This window comes from Balearica regulorum, unplaced genomic scaffold (assembly GCF_011004875.1).
Source record: "Balearica regulorum gibbericeps isolate bBalReg1 unplaced genomic scaffold, bBalReg1.pri S35, whole genome shotgun sequence".
Classification (NCBI taxonomy): domain Eukaryota; kingdom Metazoa; phylum Chordata; class Aves; order Gruiformes; family Gruidae; genus Balearica; species Balearica regulorum.
The window spans coordinates 9,603-29,119 of NW_022679028.1; the positions used below are offsets into that span (position 1 = coordinate 9,603).

Here is a 19,517-nt window from a genome sequence, read left to right on the forward strand (position 1 = left end):
AGGAACCCAGAGCCCCAGAGCTCTGCTCTGCAGCCGGGTGAAATGGGAGCGACAATGCTGAAAAGCTCGTTCATATCAAGAGTGGATTTAGTCTGAGATCACCCCGTGCTCCTCTTGACGTACTGCTGCAAGGCAGGACTGACCCCTCGAGAGCCCACAGCAGAGCCCCCTCCTCCCAGTGGCACCCTCAGCCAGCACCAAATGGACCTGTCGAAAGGGACCTGCCAAAAGTCTTCCTGAACAGGGAGAGGTCTTGCATGAGAACTGGAATAGGTTTTGCTCAGAGAACTCTGCCCTAACTTCTCACTGCCTTTTCCTCCTTGGACAGGTCCCCATGCCCAGAGGGAAGAAATGTCCAACAGCAGCTGCATCACCCAGTTCCTCCTCCTGGCCTTTGCAGACACACGGCAGCTGCAGCTCTTGCACTTCTGGCTCTTCCTGGGCATCTACCTGGCTGCCCTCCTGGGCAACGGCCTCATCATCACCACCATAGCCTGCGACCACCACCTCCACACCCCCATGTACTTCTTCCTCATCAACCTCTCTGTTCTGGACCTGGGCTCCATCTCCACCACTATCCCCAAATCCATGGCCAATTCCTTGTGGGACACCACAGCCATCTCCTTCTTGGGATGTGCTACACAGGTCTTTATGTTTTTCTTCTTGGTTGGAGCAGAGTTTTCCCTTCTCACTGTCATGGCCTACGACCGCTACGTTGCCATCTGCCACCCCCTGCACTACGGGACCCTCCTGGGCAGCAGAGCTTGTGTCCACATGGCAGCAGCTGCCTGGGGCAGTGGGTTTCTCAATGCTCTGCTGCACACGGCCAATACATTTTCCATACCCCTCTGCCAGGGCAATGCTGTGGGACAGTTCTTCTGTGAAATCCCCCAGATCCTCAAGCTCTCCTGCTCACACACCTACCTCAGGGAAATTGGGCTTCTTGTGGTTAGTGCCTCTTTAGTATTTGGTTGTTTTGTGTTCATTGTGGTGTCCTATGTGCAGATCTTCAGGGCCGTGCTGAGGATCCCCTCGGAGCAGGGACGGCACAAAGCCTTTTCCACGTGCCTCCCTCACCTGGCCGTGGTCTCCCTCTTCATCAGCACTGGTATGTTTTCCTACCTGAAGCCCCCCTCCATTTCGTCCCCATCCCTGGATCTGGTGGTGGCAGTTCTGTACTCGGTGGTGCCTCCAGCAGTGAACCCCCTCATCTACAGCATGAGGAACCAGCAGCTCAAGGATGCAGTGTGGAAAGTGGTGACTGGATGTTCTTAAGCAGCAATAAACTGACCATCTTCTTCTGCGTACAATTCCTCATTCAGGATCTACCTCTCTTTTCTGACCCAGAGAGTGCGTGAGGAGGAGCTGTGCTCTCTGTGGTTTAAACCAAAATACAGGTCCCAGAAGTGACCTCTTTATCTGGGATTCTTTCTCTGAGAACTTCTCTGGAGCTGCAGGGGCAGTGCCTGTGTGCAGAGGTGGAGGGGAAAAGAGTCCCACCACAGCAACGCTGCCAGGGAGCTCCACTGCTTGGTCTTTCCCGAGCTGCTCTCTTCCCACCTCTGTACTCTCCTGCTGAGCCTTTGTGTTGGTGTAAGGCCTGAGAGCAGTGGCAGGTTGATCATGGTCCTGCTGTGTGACGGCCCTTTGCCAGCAGGCAGGGACAAGCCATGGGCACTTCTGTGACAGAGCTGACGTTCATAACAGCGTTTCCATCATGAAAGGGGTTCTCCCAAGGGCAGTGCCTGAAGGCTTAGGTCTGCTTCTAACGTTTTTCTCAAGAACTTGCCCAGGAAAATGCACCAGAGAGAAAATGCCAGCAAACACCTAAAGTGAGTGAGTGTGCATGGCGGGGGCACGTGGCTGTGTCCTCGCCCAGCAGTTACACTCAGCAGTTAGCCTGACATGTTAGAAAGACTTGGGGAAATGAATCTCTATCATCATCGTTGTCGTCGTCATCATCATCATCATCTTCGTTGTCTTATTCAATTTTATTTTAGTGTTATTGTTATTGTGATCTCCTGTAATTAACCTAGTAAACTGTCTTTATCTCAAATCAGGAGCGTTTTTTCCATTCTCCTCCCCATCCCCTGGGGGGCGGAGGGGTGAGCGAGTGTCTGTGTGGTGTGTAACTGCCAGCTGGGCTTAAACCACAACATCTGGTCTGACCCTTCTAGGAGCAGGACGTTGGTCAAGGTGCCTTGCAGCCTGAACAATGTTCTCCTTCATTCCCCTTCAGGTTTTCCAAGTCAGGAAAGCTCTAAGGTTCTCTCTGACCACAGAAGTCATTCACATCAGGGGCAGGGCTGCTTCACAGGTGACACCAAACAGCCCTGACCACATCCTTTCCTTCCTTTGTCACTCCATTTTCCCTCTCCCCTCAATACCACAACTGCTTCACTTTTGCTACTGGAATACCCTCCAAAAAGAACGACCTAACCTCTTAATCCTTTCCCTGGTGGTCATGTGTTTCTGGTTTTGTACCCTCTTTTGGTCTTTCTGAGATGGTTACTGGGATATTTTCCCCCTTGGGTAGCAATTCCATTAAGTACATCATTCTCATTACCTGTAGCATCCTGAAAGTCATAGAGTCATAGAATCATAGAATGGTTTGGGTGGGAAAGGACCTCAAAGATCATCTAGTTCCAACCCCCAGTGCTGCGGGCAGGGACACCCTCCGCTAGACCACGTTGCCCAAAGCCTCATCCAACGTGGCCTTAAACACTTCCAGGGATGGGGCCTCCACAACCTCTCTGGGCAACCTGTGCCACTGCCTCACCACCCTCACAGGGAAGGATTTCTTCCTAACATCTAATCTCAATCGACCCTCTTTTAGTTTCACCCCATTCCCCCTTGTCCTGTCACTACACTCCCTGATGAACAGTCCCTCACCATCTTTCCTGTAGGCCCCTTCAGGTACTGGAAGATGCTCTAAGATCTCCCCAGAGCCGCCTTTTCTCCAGGCTGAACAATCCCAACTCAGCCTGTCCTCATAGGAGAGCTGCTCCAGCCCTCTAATCAGCTTCATGGCCTCCTCTGGACTCTCTCCAACAGCTCCATGTCTCTCCTGTACTGGGGCCCCCAGAGCTGGATGCAGTACTCCAGGTGGGGTCTCACAAGAGCGGAGTAGAGGGGCAGGATCCCCTCCCTCGACCTGCTGGTCACGCCTCTTTTGATGCAGCCCAGGACACGGTTGGCTTTCTGGGCTGCAAGCGCACGCTGCCGGCTCCTGTTGAGCTTCTCATCAATCAATACCCCCAAGTCCTTCTCCTCGGGGCTGCTTTCAATCCATTCCTTGCCCAGCCTATAGTCGTGCTTGGGATTGCGCCGACCCACGTGCAGGACCTTGCACTTGGCCTTGTGGAACTTCATGTGGTTCACATGGGCCCACCTCTCCAGCCTGTCAAGGTCCCTCTGGATGGCATCCCTTCCCTCCAGCGTGTCGACCCCACCACACAGTTTGGTGTCGTCGGCAAACTTGCTGAGGGTGCACTCGATCCCACTGTCCATGTCACCAACAAAGATGTTGAACAGTGCCATGAACAGCACCGACCCCTGAGGAACACCACTCGTCACCGTTCTCCACTTGGACATTGAGCTGTTGATCACAACAGTTTGAGGGCGACCATTCAGCCAATTCCTTATCCACTGCGTGGTCCATCCATCGAATCCATGTCTCTCCAATGTAGAGACAAGGATGTCATGCGGGACAGTGTCAAATGCCTTGCACAAGTCCAGGCAGATGATGTCAGTTGCCCTTCCCTTGTCCACCAGTGCTGTAACCCCATCATAGAAGGCCACCAAATTTGTCAGGCACGATTTGCCCTTAGTGAAGCCGTGTTGGCAGAAGGGAAGGCTGATGGGGAACTCCTGCCAGCCTGTCAGTACTGACAAGGAGGACATGGAGAATCCAGAGCCAGTCTCGTCACCATGGTGCATGGTGGGAGGACAAAGGACCATGGGAGGAAGGTGAAAGAGGAGAGCTTCAGCCAGGAAACAAGGACAATTTTTATCCCGTGAGCTCAGCCAAGTGCTGGAACAGGTCACCCAGAGAGGTTGTGCAGTCTCTGTCCTTGGGGGTTTTCCAGCTCGCACTGAATCAGCCTTGAACCACTTGGTCTGACCCTGTTTCTGACAGGTTGGACGGCAGGCTGCCTGAGGTCCCTTCCACCTCAGGTCTCTGAGGATCCGATGGGGATGCTGGGCCCTATTTCCAACTGGAGTTCTGCAGATGTTTATGGGGCATGAAGCCTCCTGTGCTCGCTCTGTGCAAAGCCTGGGGTTTCCTGGGTGGGGAAGATTTTGGGGGCACGGGGCTCTGTGCAAGACCCCAGATGATCTTGTTTTAATGCCTGTAGGCCTGTCAGATGTCAGTGAATGGCATGGAAATGAAAGGAAGAAGATCTGAAGACAAAGAGCCAAAGCAAAGAGAGGTGTCAACACACTCTTCAGCTTTTTTGTTTTTTCTGTCTTTGGAGGGGGATTGCCTTTTCCCAGAACTGGGAATGGATGTAGGATGTAAATGCCTTCAGCTGGAGGGACACAGAGACCTGGTGCCAGTGTAGATGCCCTGGGAAGCCCTGCCCAGCCTCCACCTGCAGCTTGCAAGGGGCTCTGGTCTCCCACAGGTCCTCTGTGACAGATGCCAATCCCAGGCCAGCACCTCAGGTACACGGGGGCCCCTCAAAGTGGCACTGCCTCTTCATGCTCAGACAACTGGGGTCTGCATGGGAAGGGGCACATGGGGGTTTTGGGTTGGGTTTGGTTTTTTTTTCATTGAAATCATCTACTGGGAAATGTTCATCAGGTGAATCCTTGGAGTGTTTGTAAGAACTGGCAATGTTTTCCTCCCATGACAGAATGGGAATTTCCTGGAAGTGGATAATAGTAGCAGCAGAAATATTTACCTTCCCCTGTCCTTGCATTACCACTACGCTGTCTATTCTTTCATCTCCCTCATCGCTCAGGTGTTTCCACCTCTCCTGGTTCAATGGCCATGCCTAAGGACATCATTGCAGCAGACTATCTGGACGTACGCCCTTCCCATTGCTCCCAGGTTTCCTCCTCCGCTTGCTCTTTGGCCATTCAGATGCCTCTCAACTCTCTGGTTTCTGCTTGGAGCTTCAGGGAGTTAGAAACTTGCCCCATCTTTCAGAAGTCTCATGAACTCTTTAGCCAACACCTTCACTGTGTCTGTACCTGTCCTTTGTTATCTCCATGTTTAAAACTGTTCTTGTACGGAAATCCCTTGTGAAAGGTGGACCACGTTAGATGCTGCTTGGACTCAGCATCCAGCTGAGGAGAGAGATTTCATGTTCATTAACTTGCATCGTGTTTAACTGTTGTTTGTTGTCAGTGAAGAGAAACCTTTGTGTGCCTGTGTGCAGCCCAGGTCTCCAAGGAAAGCAGGTGGGAGCTGGTGTGAAGGAGCTGTACCATCCAGCTGCAGAGCTCAGTGGAGAAGCCTGATGTGAGGAAAGGTGATGCAAGGCCCAGGTGGCCGATGAGGGAACTGGTGGCCTTGGGGAGGAGCGAGGTTGGTCCAGACAGTGCTGGATCTCAAGGGACTGCTTCTCCTGCCTCTCCAGATGTCTTTAGGAGACAGCTTGGACCAACATCCATTGTAGAATGTTGCTATCACTTCTTCTATAAACTGACAAGTGATAGAAAATAGCCTTGAAAGAAAAAAAATCCTCCTCCATGAAATCTTCTTTGAAATCTTCATCATTAAGTACTCAGCTACAACCTCTCCAATTAGTTGGACAAGGCTTGAGGACTTGAAGAAAATTACGGGAAGAGACATGGCTCGTTAGAGTTTTCTGTACTTTAATGAGCCCCATGGCGTATTTGCTGCTGAGTCCATGCACCTCAGATACCAAGAAGAGGAGAGTGAAGAAACCTCTGAAGAAGGCCAAGTCAGCAGTAAAGCCCAAAGTACCTTGAAGCATGAATGGGCCCCACTGGGGGCCATTACTGACAAAGCCTCCCCAGGGACTCGTTAGAGCAGATCATTGGAGGCCATGATGACAAAGCAAGGCAAAGTGCAGGCAGCTCTGATGCTGAGGACACCCTGGCTTTGTCTGATGAAGCAGAAATGCCAAGCGCTGACCCCCAGCCCCTGGCAAGGGACATCCTGACCCTCACCTGTGTCTCAGGGCTCTGCCTTGTCCTGTGGGGAGTGGGATGCCAAGGGAAGGACAACGGGATGACACCTCATGGCCTCCCCCGCGGTGGGTGCAAGGAGGCAACGATGCCCCATGGCCATGAGGACAACGTGTCTCCTCTGAGGCCTCTGTGGCAGGGACGTCAGCCATAGCCAAGGGGGCAAAGCCCTCGGTTCTATCGGGGCCTTTCAGCCTTGCCAGCACCCTTGGCCATCGGCACCACAGGCCATCCTACACTGCCCCACGCCTCTGCCTGTTTCCCTGCAGACTGCAGGCACCCAACGCGCTTCCCCACCTTCTTCTCACCCCATGCTATGTCCCTACCTGGACTGCTGTCTCTCCCTCCTCGCCACATGTTCCCTCAAACACAAAGCCATGGGCTCATCCAGACTCCCTCCGAGTCACTTTTTGCACCACAGCACTGCCCTCAGAAGGACAGTTCTTCAGCCTCACCTCCACTCGGCACCTCCAAAGCTGCAGTTTCTCGTGCTTTTCCTTTCTCATGCCCTTTCCCACTACCAAAATAATGGTGCCATCATCTCAGAAAGGAATTTTCCAGCTGTCCCGAGGTACCCCTATGCTTCCCTCAGCCTCCACTTCACCAGGATGAAGCAGCCCAGGTCTCTCAGCCTCTCCACACATGACCCCTAACCCTATCTTGGCAGACTTTCTCTGCCCACGTGACAGTTCCTCCCCATCCCTCCAGAACGGGGAGCCCCCCACCCTGGGACACACCACTGCAGAGGTGGCCACACACCAGTGCTGAGTCAAGCTGGAGAAGAAGTGCCCTTGCCTGGGTGGCCACGCTCCTCCCAGGGCAGCCCAATGTGCTCCTGGCCATCTTCCTGTTTAGCACCACTGGCTGCTCTGGCATCCCTCCTAATGCCCAAAGCCTCCTCCTTGAGGCCGCTCCTCCACCAGTCATGGCCGAGCCTGCCTTGATGGACGCGTGTTGTGGTGTAACCCTGGCAGACAGCTCAGTGCCACACAGTCGCTGCCTCACTCATGATGTCCTATGGTATGGAAGATCCCTTTGGTCAGTTGTGGCCAGCTGTCCCTGCCATGTCCCCTCCCAGCTTCTCGTGCACTCCCAGCCTCCCTGCTGGTGGAGCAGCCTGAGAAGCAGGAAAGGCCTTGATGCTGTGCAAGCCCTTGTTCAGCAATAACTAAACCATCGCTGTGTTATCAGCATTGTTTTCATCATAAACCAAAGCACAGAGCCATACTGGCCACTTTGATGGAAATTAATTGCACCCTAACCAAACCCAGTACAAGGGGGTGGTTCTGCCCCCTGATGCAGAACATCACAAGATCAGAAGGAGAAGATCCCTTCTCTTTGGGAAACTTCTTGAGGTTTCTCTTGATGAAATCCCAGAGCTTCTCAAGGTCTCTTTGGAGTGAAGCTCCATTGTGTCAGCGGTTAATGTGTGTGTGCAGATGGCTCACCTGACTTGTGGTGCATCTAAAAAGATGACAGCAGTAGGAATGAAAGGACACGACAGATAATAAATAAGAAGCAAAGATACTAATTCAATGAAATGCTAAAGCCTGGAGCTCTGCCTTGGGATTGGTGATGGGCCTGTGGAGAGTTTGTGGGTCAGGATTAGCCAAGCAGACCAACACAGGGGACATTTCAGTGCATGTCTTATTGTCTGCTTGATTAGGAAGAAGTAGATGAGCCCTTCTGCAGGCCACTGGAAGAAGCCTCATGTTCTCACACCCTGGTCATCAATGAGAACTCCCCAAGCATGTGCAGATGGCGTTAGGAAAGCCAAAGCCCAACTCGAGCTGAATCTGCTGAGTGACCTGAAGGACAACAAAACCCATTTCTATGACTACATAAAGAGCAAAAGGAAGACTAATCAAAACGTACATGGTATCTGGTCCAGGATATGGAAAAGCCCATGACAGTCAAGGTCTTCCTCACCACAGGCTGTACTGCTAGGACCAAATTTCAGGTATCTCAGGGAAATTGGGAGCGAGGAAGACTTCACCTTGGTGCAGGAGTCTCAGGTTAGGGAACATTTCAACAAAGCGGCCATACCTGAGCCTACGGGAACTGAGGGGATGCACCCACGAGTGCGGAGGGAGCTGGCCAATGTCACTGCGAGGCCACTCTGGACTTTCTTTCAATGGTGGTGGTTACTGGGAGAGGTTCCTGCTGACTGGACAGAAGCAAATACCAAGACTATCTCAAAGAAGGGCAAGAAGGAGGATGTGGGGAGCTTTCAGCCTGTCTCCTCTAGCATCCCCCGAGACACACTGATGAAGTAGAGGTTAGAGAAGTGGAGAGTGATGTGGATGGAGAAGTGACTGAACTACCTGGCTCAGAGGATCGTGACCGTGGCACAAAGCCCAGCAGGAGGTACCATGAGCTGCGGTGCAGGCACCAAAGCTCGGCCCTCAGTCTGGGAGTTGCCAGCAGGCAGTGCCAGTGGCTGCAGCACCCAAGAGACCCACGGCCCCGTGCGCAGCAGCGAGTCCTGTTCTGAGCATGGGGAGCTGCTCTGGCTGGAGAGGAGCTGCTGGGAGCACTGGATTGGTGCTGCCCACCTGTGGTGTACGAGGGGGTGAGTCTGATGTGTGGCTGAGGGAGGCCCTCCCGCTGAGCCACGAAAGGACCCCCTTGCTTTCTGAACTCCTTCTCAGAGAGGAGCCTAGGTGCGGCTAGGTCTGGTCTGAGTCCTAGACTTGGTCAATGGTTTATGTCTAAAGGTGTGTAGCCATATGTCACAGTCACCGTTTGCCTGTCAGAGCCCCCTCCAGGACTGTCACTGAGACAGTTTTGCAAAGGTGAATCAGACAGAAATTTTATTAAAGCGACAGCAAGGCTTTTGACACCGTCTCTCCTAACACCCTCGTTAGCAAGCTTCGGCAGTGTGGGTTGGAGGAGTGGACAGTGAGGTGGTAGAGAAGTGGCTGAATGGCAGAGCCCAGAGGGTTGTGATAAGCGGCGCAGAGCCTGGTTGGAGGCCTGTAGCTAGTGGTGTGCCCCAAGGGTCAGTGCTGGGTCCTGCCTTATTCAACATAATCATCAATGACCTGGACGAGGGGACAGAGTGTACCCTCAGCAAATTCGCTGATGAGACTAAGCTGGGAGGAGCGGCCAACACACCTGAAGGCTGCGCTGCCATTCAGCGACATCTGGACAGACAAGAGTATTGGGTGGAGAGGAACCCCATGAAATTCAACAAGGGCAAGTGTAGGGTCCTGCAGCTGGGGAACAACAACCCCAGACACCAGTACAGGGTAGGGGTTGGCCTGATGGGAAGCAGCACGGCCGAGAAGGACCCTGGAGTCCTGGTGGACAAGCAGCTGTCCATGAGGCAGCAATGTGCCCTCATGGACAGGAAGGCCAATGGTATCCTGGAGTGCATTAAGAAGAGCATGGCCAGGAGGTCAAGGGAGGTTCTCCTCCCCCTCTACTCTGCCCTGGTGAGGCCACGTCTGGAGTTCAGTGTCCAGTTCTGGGCTCCCCAGTTCAAGACAGGCAGGGGACTACTGGAGAGAGTCCAGTAGACTGGAGGGCTGCGAGGATGATGAGGGCACTGGAGCATCTCTCGTATCAGGAAAGGCGGAGAAAGCTGAGTCTTTTAATGTGGAGAAGAAAAGACTGAGTTGGGATTTCATCAATGCTTATAAATATCTGAAGGGCGAGTGTCAAGACTAAGGAGCCAGACTCTTTTCAGAGGTGCCCAGTGACAGGACAAGGGGCAGTGGGCACAAACTGGAACACAGGAAGTTCCATCTCAACATGAGGAAAAACATCTTCACTCTGAGGGTGACAGAGCACTGGGACAGGCTGCCCAGAGAGGTTGTGGAGTCTCCTTCTCTGGAGAGATTCAAAACCTGTCTGCATACAATCCTGTGCAACCTCCTCTAGGTGATCCTTGTTTGATTGGAGGGTGGACTAGATGATCTCCAGAGGTCCCTGCCAACCCCTACCACTCTGAGATTCTGTGATTATGTGACCCATGATCCTTCTCCTGGCTCTGGGCTTCTATTGATGCCACTGGCATTAAACTGGGAGGAGTGAGATGGATTGAGGTTCCCCTCCCCCGGCCACTTTAGTTTAGAGCCCTCTTCACCAGCCTGGCAAGCCTATGGCTGAAGATGCTCTTCCCCTTCTCTGACAGATGGATCCCATCAGCCCTGGGTAGACCAGGTTTCTCAAAGCCAGTCCCATGGCCTTAGTAGATGAACGCCTGGCTGTGGCACCAGTCAGCAACCAGTGGGGCAACCATTTGTTGACCAATTCAAACCGCTTCCCTTTGACCAGCAGGATGGATGAAAAACCTGTGTGTGCTCCAGAGTCCCTTCCCACCGCTCCCAGGGCTCTGTCATCCTTCTTGATACTCCTCAGGCTGCTCCTGGCTGTATCACTGGTGCCCATGTACAACAGCAGCAGCAACGGATAATGGTCAGTGGCCTGTAGGAGGCTTGGTAGTCTCCCAGTGACATCCCTGCTCCGAGTCCCCGGTAAGCAGCACACCTCTCTAGAGAGTGCCTCAGGTCAGCAGATGGGTGCCCCTGGGCCTCTCCGAAGAGAGTCGCCTACTGCTATCAGCCGTCGCCTTTTCTTAGTTGCGCTGGTTGTTATACGGGGAGCAGCTCGGGCTGCCTTCCTCAGCTCCAGCGTCTCTCCTGATGTGGCGGGTCTTTCCTCCTCAGCCTGCAGAGCGGTGAAGAGGTTCTGCTAGGGCACCTCAGGCTTCTCGTGTGGTGATCGCTTGGTGATGGGTCACCCCAAGCAGGGAGAGCCATCTGCATGCAAACATTCACAGCTGAGTACATGGAGCTTCAGTCCAGGGGGACCTGGAGAAACTCTGGGATTGGGCCACCAGAAACCTCTTCAGTTTCACAAGGAGAAGTGGCCAGTGCTGCAAGGAGGGGAAGGATAACCCCGTAGGTCAGGGCCAGCTGGAACCTGACCGACTGAGCAGTGAGCCTGAGGAGAATGGCATGGGCACTACAAGGGACAGCACAGGAGCCAGTGGTGGATGCTCACCATGAAGAAGGCCAGCTGCACAGGGGGATGGATGTCTTGCGAGGAGCATGGCCACACAGACCTCTTGACTTTTCCTCCCCCTCCAGTGAGCCATGGTGTGGCCACAGCTGGACCAGCGTGTCCCTCTGTGGGAATTCCTGCTCCAGGCCGGTGGGGAGGAACTGGAGAGGGCCAGGGGAGGTCTGCACATGCCCTGCACTTTTGGGCCCAAACTCCATCTATGCCCACCTCTTCCATCTCCACACAACCCCAGGAGCATGCTGTCCCTGGAGAACTACTGCGCTCTCCAGACAGCTCCAGATTCCCCTCCTAGAAGATGGGTGTCTTGAATGTCACCTGGGGGAAAGCCCTGGTTCGTCCCTCACTCACACTCACCATCTTCACTCTCACCAGACATTGACTCATAAATCTACTCCTCTGTCTCTAAAAGGTCACAAAAAGCCACTGAGCGTTTTAGTCCCAAACACATGGAGGAAGAGGAACTTCAGGGGTGCAGCTCCTCAGGCCTCTTTGGAGAAAGAGCCCAGCCTGAAAGCACTGCACCGGGAGGATCCCACTTGGTTACAGAGGTGCTATGAGAGAGGCTCGCTCTGAGCAGTGTTAATGCACCTTAGTAAGGGCAGCAGGTGACACAAAACAGGTACATGCCTCAGATGAAGTGACACAAATGTCAACAGTTCTCTAGGAACATAATAACCAACAATGACAATAACGACAGCAATATTGATAATAATAATGATAGTTAAAAAATAAATAAAACAAACTAAAAAAAACCCCAAACATATAAAACAGAAGCCAGTGTGGAATCAGATAATTTTGGAATCAATTGCAGAGAGATGTAGTAGATAGCTCTGGAATTAATTGTGGAAAGAGCTAGTAATTTTTTCCCTACTAAAAAATGTCCATTGAATCACTTTCTTGATGGCATCTTTGAGCTCCTGGTTCCTCATGCTGTAGATGAGGGGGTTCACTGCTGGAGGCACCACCGAGTACAGAACTGCCACCACCAGGTCCAGAGCTGGGGAGGAGATGGAGGGGGGCTTCAGGTAGGCAAACATGGCAGTGCTGACAAAGAGGGAGACCACGGCCAGGTGAGGGAGGCACGTGGAAAAGGCTTTGTGCCGTCCCTGCTCCGAGGGGATCCTCAGCACGGCCCTGAAGATCTGCACATAGGACACCACAATGAACACAAAACACCCAAAAGTTAAACAGGCACTAACCACAAGGGCTCCGACTTCCCTGAGGTAGGAGTGTGAGCAGGAGAGCTTGAGGATCTGGGGGATTTCACAGAAGAACTGTCCCACAGCATTGCCCTGGCAGAGGGGTATGGAAAATGTATTGGCCGTGTGCAGCAGAGCATTGAGAAACCCACTGCCCCAGGCAGCTGCTGCCATGTGGACACAAGCTCTGCTGCCCAGGAGGGTCCCGTAGTGCAGGGGGTGGCAGATGGCAACGTAGCGGTCGTAGGCCATGACGGTGAGAAGAGAAAACTCTGCCACCACCAAGAAGGCAAAGAAAAAGAGCTGTGCAGCACATCCCCCATAGGAGATGTCCCTGGTGTCCCAGAGGGAATTGGCCATGGATTTGGGAAGAGTGGTGGAGATGGAGCCCAGGTCAAGGAGGGAGAGGTTGATGAGGAAGAAGTACATGGGGGTGTGGAGGCGGTGGTCGCAGGCTATGGTGGTGATGATGAGGCCGTTGCCCAGGAGGGCAGCCAGGTAGATGCCCAGGAAGAGCCAGAAGTGCAAGAGCTGCAGCTGCCGTGTGTCTGCAAAGGCCAGGAGGAGGAACTGGGTGATGGAGCTGCTGTTGGACATCTGCTGCTTTTAGGCATGGGGGACTGTTCTAGGAGGAAAACACAATAAGTTAGATGAGACTTAAGTGAGCAAAACCAAAACCATTCCCTATACCACCTCTCACTGCTACACACAGAGACTTTTCTAGAAGATCTTCCTTCAGATCTCTGGCTAGAGATCTCCTTGGTGCTGGCTGAGTCTGTGGTGAGGAGCAGGACCTCTGCAAGCTGGTGACCAAGGAGTCAGCCCTGCTCTGCAGCAGTGGGTTCATGGGAATGGTGTGGGCAGGGGCCAGTCCTGGAGTTCGACTGTGACATATGAAATCACTGCTAACGCTAAAGGGCTTGTCAGCATCTGCACTCCAGAGCTAAGGAACCAGGATGGCAGAAAGCAGTGTGAGACATTTTCTGGATTTTTGACAGCTCCCCCCATCTCCCCTGGGCAGTGTTCTTGGCTGTCAGAAACCGTCAGCCTTTCTGCTGCACTCAGGGAGAGCCGAGCGAGGCAAGAGGATTGCCTGTGGCTTTGTGCAGAGCAGGGGGAGCTGCTCTGTCTCTGCGTCTGGTTCCCAGCTGCCCTGGGCTTGCCCCTTGCTGAGATGGAGGACCATCACACTCCCATGCTACCCGGAAAAGCCACCAGACACTGCTGAGAGCAGAGGGATCCACCTCAGACCACTAATGCCTCCCCCTTTCTTAAGATCTCCGCACCCCGTTTCCAGCCAAGGACACACAGGGCTGATGGTGCCCCCTGGAAGGCAGCTCCGGGCTTGGAAGGACACCCCAAGGAGATAGCCAGCTGTGCTCCTGATGGCATCTGAGGAAGGCAGAGCCAGAGAGGCAGAGGCAACAATGTCGGGCAGCGTCCCTTCGTCCCTGGGTAGTGGGCAAGGGGCGCATGGCAGGAGAGATGCCCTTCATCTCTTCTGCTGGCAGGTGGAGGAGAAGGGGACGCCCTGGGCTGAGGGCTGTGCTGGCTGGGAGAGGAGAGCAGAGGGCTGTTGCTCAGGGAAGGCATCTGCAGGGCAGGGCATGGCCGGGAGGTGCCCACATCTCCCCTGCCCCGGGCTGTGCCTGCGCACTTCCCACCCTCCCTGCCCAGCTCTGCTGCCTGGACCTCTCCCAGCTGGCAGCTCTTGCTCTGGCCCCACATCTCTTCCCTGCCAGTGCTCACAGAGCCCAGCCCAGCCCCTGTGTGCCCAGCTCTGCCCTGCAGCCTCTCCCTGTCTGCAGGGGCTCAAGAGCAGCAGCTCACACAAACCCTGATGAAACTGCACAGGGGATGCTCTGGGCACCTCCAGGGTGCTGGCGGCTGAAGGCACTTGCTCAGCTCTCTAGGACACCTCAGGGTGATGATGGTTTCGGAGTCTCAGCCCTTTTGCAATATTGGGGAGTCAGGGAAGCAGAGGCTCAAGCAGGAAAGCCTTGCCCTGAACGGACTCCTGGAAAGTCCCCTGGGAAATAACCTGGGCATGACCTGGAGCTGTGAGCAGCGCTGTCCCACGCAGCAGCCTCTCCGCAGCAGCAGCAGCAGAAGCAGCAGGACCCTGCCTTGCCCTGCCGGGGGTTGCTCCTTCCACCCACAGCTTCTCCCCAGTGCTGTGGGAAGCTCTCGGGGAAGGCTGAGTGCTGACCCTGGCAGGCGGCAGAGTCCCTGCCCCGGCACACAGCCCCTGGGGCGCAGGGACCCTGCTGGCAAGGACAGCCCTGGGCACCCCTGCCTGCACAGCCAGCTTCATACCCCTGCAGCCGTCCACAGCAGAAGGCAGCCCTCATGCCTTGTCCCTCTGATGGGGCAGCAGGGCATCCCTGCTCTGCAGCACGTCCTCCTGCTCTGTGCTGCACAAACTCTCAGAGTCCTCCTGACACAGCCCACAACCTGTCAGCTCTACCAGCTGGAGGAGATCCCTCCAGGCACTGAAGCTGCCTTGCCCTGCACCCACAGACTTACCACGTCGAGGGCTGTGAAGATTTCTCCTCCAGGGAGCTCTCAGCATCCTCCCGCTCCCAGCTGCCTTGAAGCTCTCTCAGCCTCGCAGGTCTCCTCTCGCTGCCTGCAGGCAGTGCCCTCAGCCCTGCTCCTGGGCAGAGCTGTCTCTCTGCAGCGCTGCCCACGGGCCATGAGCTCCCTCCATCCCAGGAGCCCGGCCCAGCTCAGCAGCAGAGGACCAGCCCAAGGTGGCACTTTCTCTGTCCCCTCTGGGCTGCCTCCAGGTGTCCCTGGGGCTCCAGGGGAACCTGCTCTGAAACAGCCTGAAGGAACCACTCATGTTCCTTCTCTCAGCTGGGGGAGAGACACTTCCTTCTAGCAAATGGTGGACACCTCTGCAGCGTGGCAAGGTCTGTCCCTTCCCTAGCCAGGACATGTAGGGCAGTCCATGGGGAGGAGAAACATCACACCGGGGTCTCCTGCCTACACTTGCCAAGCTCTGGTTTTTACTCACCCCCTTGATAACAAGTCAAGGAAGAGACCCAAACTGTTCCCAGTGGGCCTGTCAGCAGCACCTTGTCATTGCTGGAGATCAGCTTCACCTCTGGCAAAGGCCCCCAGGGGCAGCAGAGGCACCACTGACAAAAACCCTGTTTGCTGCCAGGGCTGCCCTTCCCAGCCCTGTTTCTCTCTGGCCTGGGGGACAGCAGGGCTTGCTCACTCTCCTGGCATCCAGTTTCAGCTTGATGTTTCCATCTGCCAACCACTCGGGCATGTCTCTGCTCGGAAGCAAAGCCTCTGCACACACACAGGGGCTTGGACCCTTGGCACCAGGTTTCCCTGAGACAAGTCAGAGCTTGGCCTGGAGGCACACCTCCCGTGCTACAGCCAAAATGTTCACCTGTGGCCTCAGGTGAGGTCAAAGACAGGGCCACCTGGAGCCTGTGCTTTTTGACATCCATGGAGTACCTGCCCTGGTGTGGTGGGACACGTCACACAGCTTGGGGTGCTGCAGTGGGTGGGTACAGGCTTTTCAGCAGAGACAGGCTGGAAGGGTTAGGAGTGGGCTTCCCTCTAAATGAAGAAGGTACTTGGATGTCTGGAGCTCCTTGGTGGGACAGGGGACAAGCTGGGAGAGCCCTTGTGGGTGAGCCTCAGAGGAGAGGCCAGCAAAGGTGGAATTGTGGTGGGAGATCACCCCACAGATGAAGAAGCGAACATAGACCTCTCTAAGCACCCCAAGGAAGACTCTCCACGTAGAAGCCTGGTTCTCACTGGGCTCTTTCATGACCATGGCATTTTCTGGAAGGGGAACACAGCAGGATGCCAACAGCCCAGGCTGTTTCTGGAGTGTCTTGGGACAATTTCTCAGCACCGCTGGCAGATGGGCCAACAAGGGTAATGGAAGCCTGGATGTGATGCTTACAAGCAAGGCAGAGCTGGCCAGGGCTGAGAAGACTGGCTGGCCTGGCCTGGCAATGGTGGGGTGCCAGTGCCCAAGGAGAGTGAGGAAGGCTTCTAGAAGACTCCAGACCCCAGAGCTGCGAGAAGCAGGCTTGTGTCTGTTTTGGGGAGATTTAGTGGGGCTCCAATGGTCAGCAGCACTGAAGGGCAGCAGAGCTCAGTAGAGCTGGTCTTCAAGAACAGCATCCTCCAAGCTCAGCAATGGTCTGCATTAGATCTCACTTGAGTCTTGGACAGGGTTTCAAGGGCATCATGATGAGTGTTTACGGCTTCAGGAGGAGTTACAGAAGCAGCAGAACCCTTACCAGTCCATGGGACCAGAGGATCTGCATCCCAGGGTGCTGAGAGAGCAAGACGATGTCACAGGGAGGCCAGTCTCCATCATGGAGGAAAAGTCCTGGAGACTGCAGGGACTCCCTGACGACTGGCACCTTTCCAAGAGGCCCCGAGGATGACCTGGGGAACTAAAGGCTGCTGAGCTTCCCTTTGGCTGAGGGACATGTACCAGAGCATATCCTCTTGGAGAGCAGTTCTGGGGGTGTGACAGAGGAGGTGGCGGGATGACCCCAGGGCTGATTCTGCCTGACCATCCTCATTGCTTCCTCTGATGAAAGGACCGCAGCTGTGGGTGAGGGGAGAGCAGTGCGGGTATTTCACCAGGACACCGGCAAGGCTTTCCACACCATCCCCCACAAGGGTCTCTTCTCACGAACAAACCTGCTGGAGGGATGGGTCAATAGGGACCTTTGTGATCTGCAGCAAGGGCAAATCCAAAGTGCTGCCCCTGGGGTGGATGAGCCCCTTGAAGTGACACAGCTTAGGGACATCCTGGCTGGGTTACAGCTCTGCAGAACAATTTCTCCTCTCCAAGTGTTGGGAGAAATGGGGTTTGGAATTGGGCTGTATAAATCTCTATTTACATAGAGGGAGAGAACGTGTCATCATCTTACTTGTCCATGTCCATGGCCTATGACAAAAGCCATGTGAACTTGGAGATCAGCCTCAAAGTTCTGAACATGAAGCATCCTTGCACAGTTCTTAGAGAGATCTTTTCTGTCTATGATTGTACTGTTGCCTCTCATCTTCATTCCAACAGTGGTGTAGTCACCCCCACAGAAGCGGTCACTGCCTCCAGGATACATGGGGGTGGCTAAAGCCCTTATGTGGGACAGGGAAATGTGACCCAGGACCTAGGGATGCCTTCCTGAAGCAGGAGCTGGTGGCCAGGCAGAGAAGGCCAAGGCATCTCGCTTGAGGGAACTCATTTCTCTCTCTTGACTAGACAAGGAAGCCTGGGCAAGTGCACCCACGGTGTCCAACACCATTCTCATCCCTGCCTTCCCCTACAATGGAGTCACATCTCATTTCCCTTGCAGGGCATGACAGAACTGGAGACATTTTTGTAACCCAGATGCGATTGGATTAGGGCAATTTTAGCTGTTGAAAAGAGAGCATTTCATTGACTTTGTCTCTTTGCTTCCCTCCATGAATCGAGGGAGCTCTTGACTTCAGGGTGTTACTTGCTGTGGTGGGTTGACCCTGGCTGGGGGCCAGGTGCCCACCAGAGCCACTCTGTCACTCCCCTCTTCATAAGGCAGGGAGGGGAGAAAGGAAGATGGAGAAAAAACCACCCCAAACTCGTGGGTCGAGATAAAGGCAGTTTAATGTAGCTAAAGCAAAAAGCCGCACGCGGAAGCAAAGCAAAAAAAGCAAAGATTATTCTCTACTTCCCATCAGCAGGCGATGTCCGGCCACTTCCTGGGAAGTAGGGCTTCAGTATCCGTGCCCCTTACTCCGGAAGACAAACATTGTAAAAAAAAAACCCCAATGAATACCCCCGCCCTGTTCCTCCCCCTATTCTCAGTTTCTTACTGCTGAGCATGACGTCATATGGTATGGAATATCCCTTTGGTCAGTTTGGGTCAGCTGTCCTAGCTGTGTCCCCTCCCAAGATCTTGCCCACCCCCAGCCTGCTGCTGGGGAAAAAGAAATGTTGTAGAGACAGCCTTGATGTGTGCTGGCACTGCTCAGGAGTAGCCAAAACCCTGGTGTGTTATCAACAGTTTGCTAGCTACCAATACACAGCACAGCACCATGAGGGCTGCTGTGGGGAGACTCAACTCCATCGCAGCCAGACCCGATCCATCTCCCTTCCCTTTTCCTTTTCCTTTCTCCTTTCCCCTCCCCTCCCCTCTCCTCTCCTCTTTCCTTTTTCCTTCCCTTTCCCCTTCCCTTTCCCATGAATTTCCTGGTTTCCTTTTTTTTTTTGCATTCCTTTCCTTTTTCCTTTCCCTTTTTCCTCGTTCTTTCCCCCTTCCCTTTCCCCTTTCTCCTCTCCTCTCTCCTTCCCTTTCCCCTTCCTTTTCCCCTTCCCTTTCCCCTTCCTTTTCCCCTTCCCTTTCCCCTTCCTTTTCCCCTTCCCCTTCCCCTCCCCGGCAATCCTCCTCGCTGCTCCTTGCCCTTGGTCTCTCTTAGCCCTTCGCTCCGTGACGCCCGCCCGGATGACATCACACCGCCTCCCGTCCCACCTCAGCCTACTGGGATCTGCCGGGCCCTGTGGTGGCCACCTCCAGGCAGAGCCACGTCCTTGCAGAAGGATCGTCACCTGGAAGCGCCCACCACAGACCTCCCACCCACCCACGACGTCACCTGGGCCACCAGAGTCATCGCGGTCATCATGGCAACAGCCCTAACTTGGGGGGGGGGGGTGAGGGACCTTCACGGAGCATCGTGGCTCCTCTTCGCAGTCACCGGCTCTTGGGTGCTCCTCCAAGTCTAGATGGACCCGAAGATCAGCCCAAACCTGGAGCATGGTGAATGGCCAGGTCTGGAAGGGACTTCTCCTCAGGAGAGACGACAGCACGAAGGGACTCAGGGCCACCAGTCCTTCTTCAGCCACCTTCCGGGCCTGCTGGAGCACGAGGACTTGTGGCGCTCTACCTTGAGCCAAGCGTCACCGTCACTCCAGACGCCCATCTTTGAGGACACCATCTGCAAGTTCACGTCTGGGACAACCTTGGGAAGGTCCCTCAGGAATCATTTCTGACCTTCAGAAGAAGATCCCGGTCATGAAACCTCCATGAAACCACTTTCCTGATGGATGACTCCAGCTCCTGGTTCCTCACGCCGTAGCTGGGGCGGGGGGGGGTGCGCTGC

General features: G+C 54.5%; 1 protein-coding gene and 1 pseudogene across 2 annotated transcripts; one reads left to right on the forward strand and one right to left on the reverse strand.

Annotated features, from left to right (window-relative positions):
* The first annotated feature begins 257 nt into the window (after positions 1–257).
* Positions 258–4,780, forward strand: LOC142599654 (olfactory receptor 14A16-like). 2 transcript variants are annotated; one of them, XM_075741365.1, is made up of 2 exons: positions 258–1,262; positions 4,762–4,780. In XM_075741365.1, exons 1-2 carry the CDS (start codon positions 352–354, stop codon positions 4,778–4,780), a joined length of 930 nt encoding a protein of 309 aa, XP_075597480.1. In that variant the 5' UTR covers positions 258–351. The 2 variants fall into 2 exon arrangements, with proteins under 2 accessions (XP_075597480.1, XP_075597479.1); XM_075741364.1 differs by lacking the exon at positions 4,762–4,780 and having other exon boundaries at positions 258–1,275.
* Positions 4,781–12,029: 7,249 nt separating this feature from the next.
* LOC142599637 (olfactory receptor 14J1-like) lies at positions 12,030–13,073 on the reverse strand (annotated as a pseudogene).
* Positions 13,074–19,517: the final 6,444 nt, after the last annotated feature.

What these genes read in the sequence shown, in the direction of transcription:
- LOC142599654 (XM_075741365.1), top strand. Translation starts at nt 352, where the DNA reads ATGTCCAACAGCAGCTGCATCACCCAGTTCCTCCTCCTGGCCTTTGCA.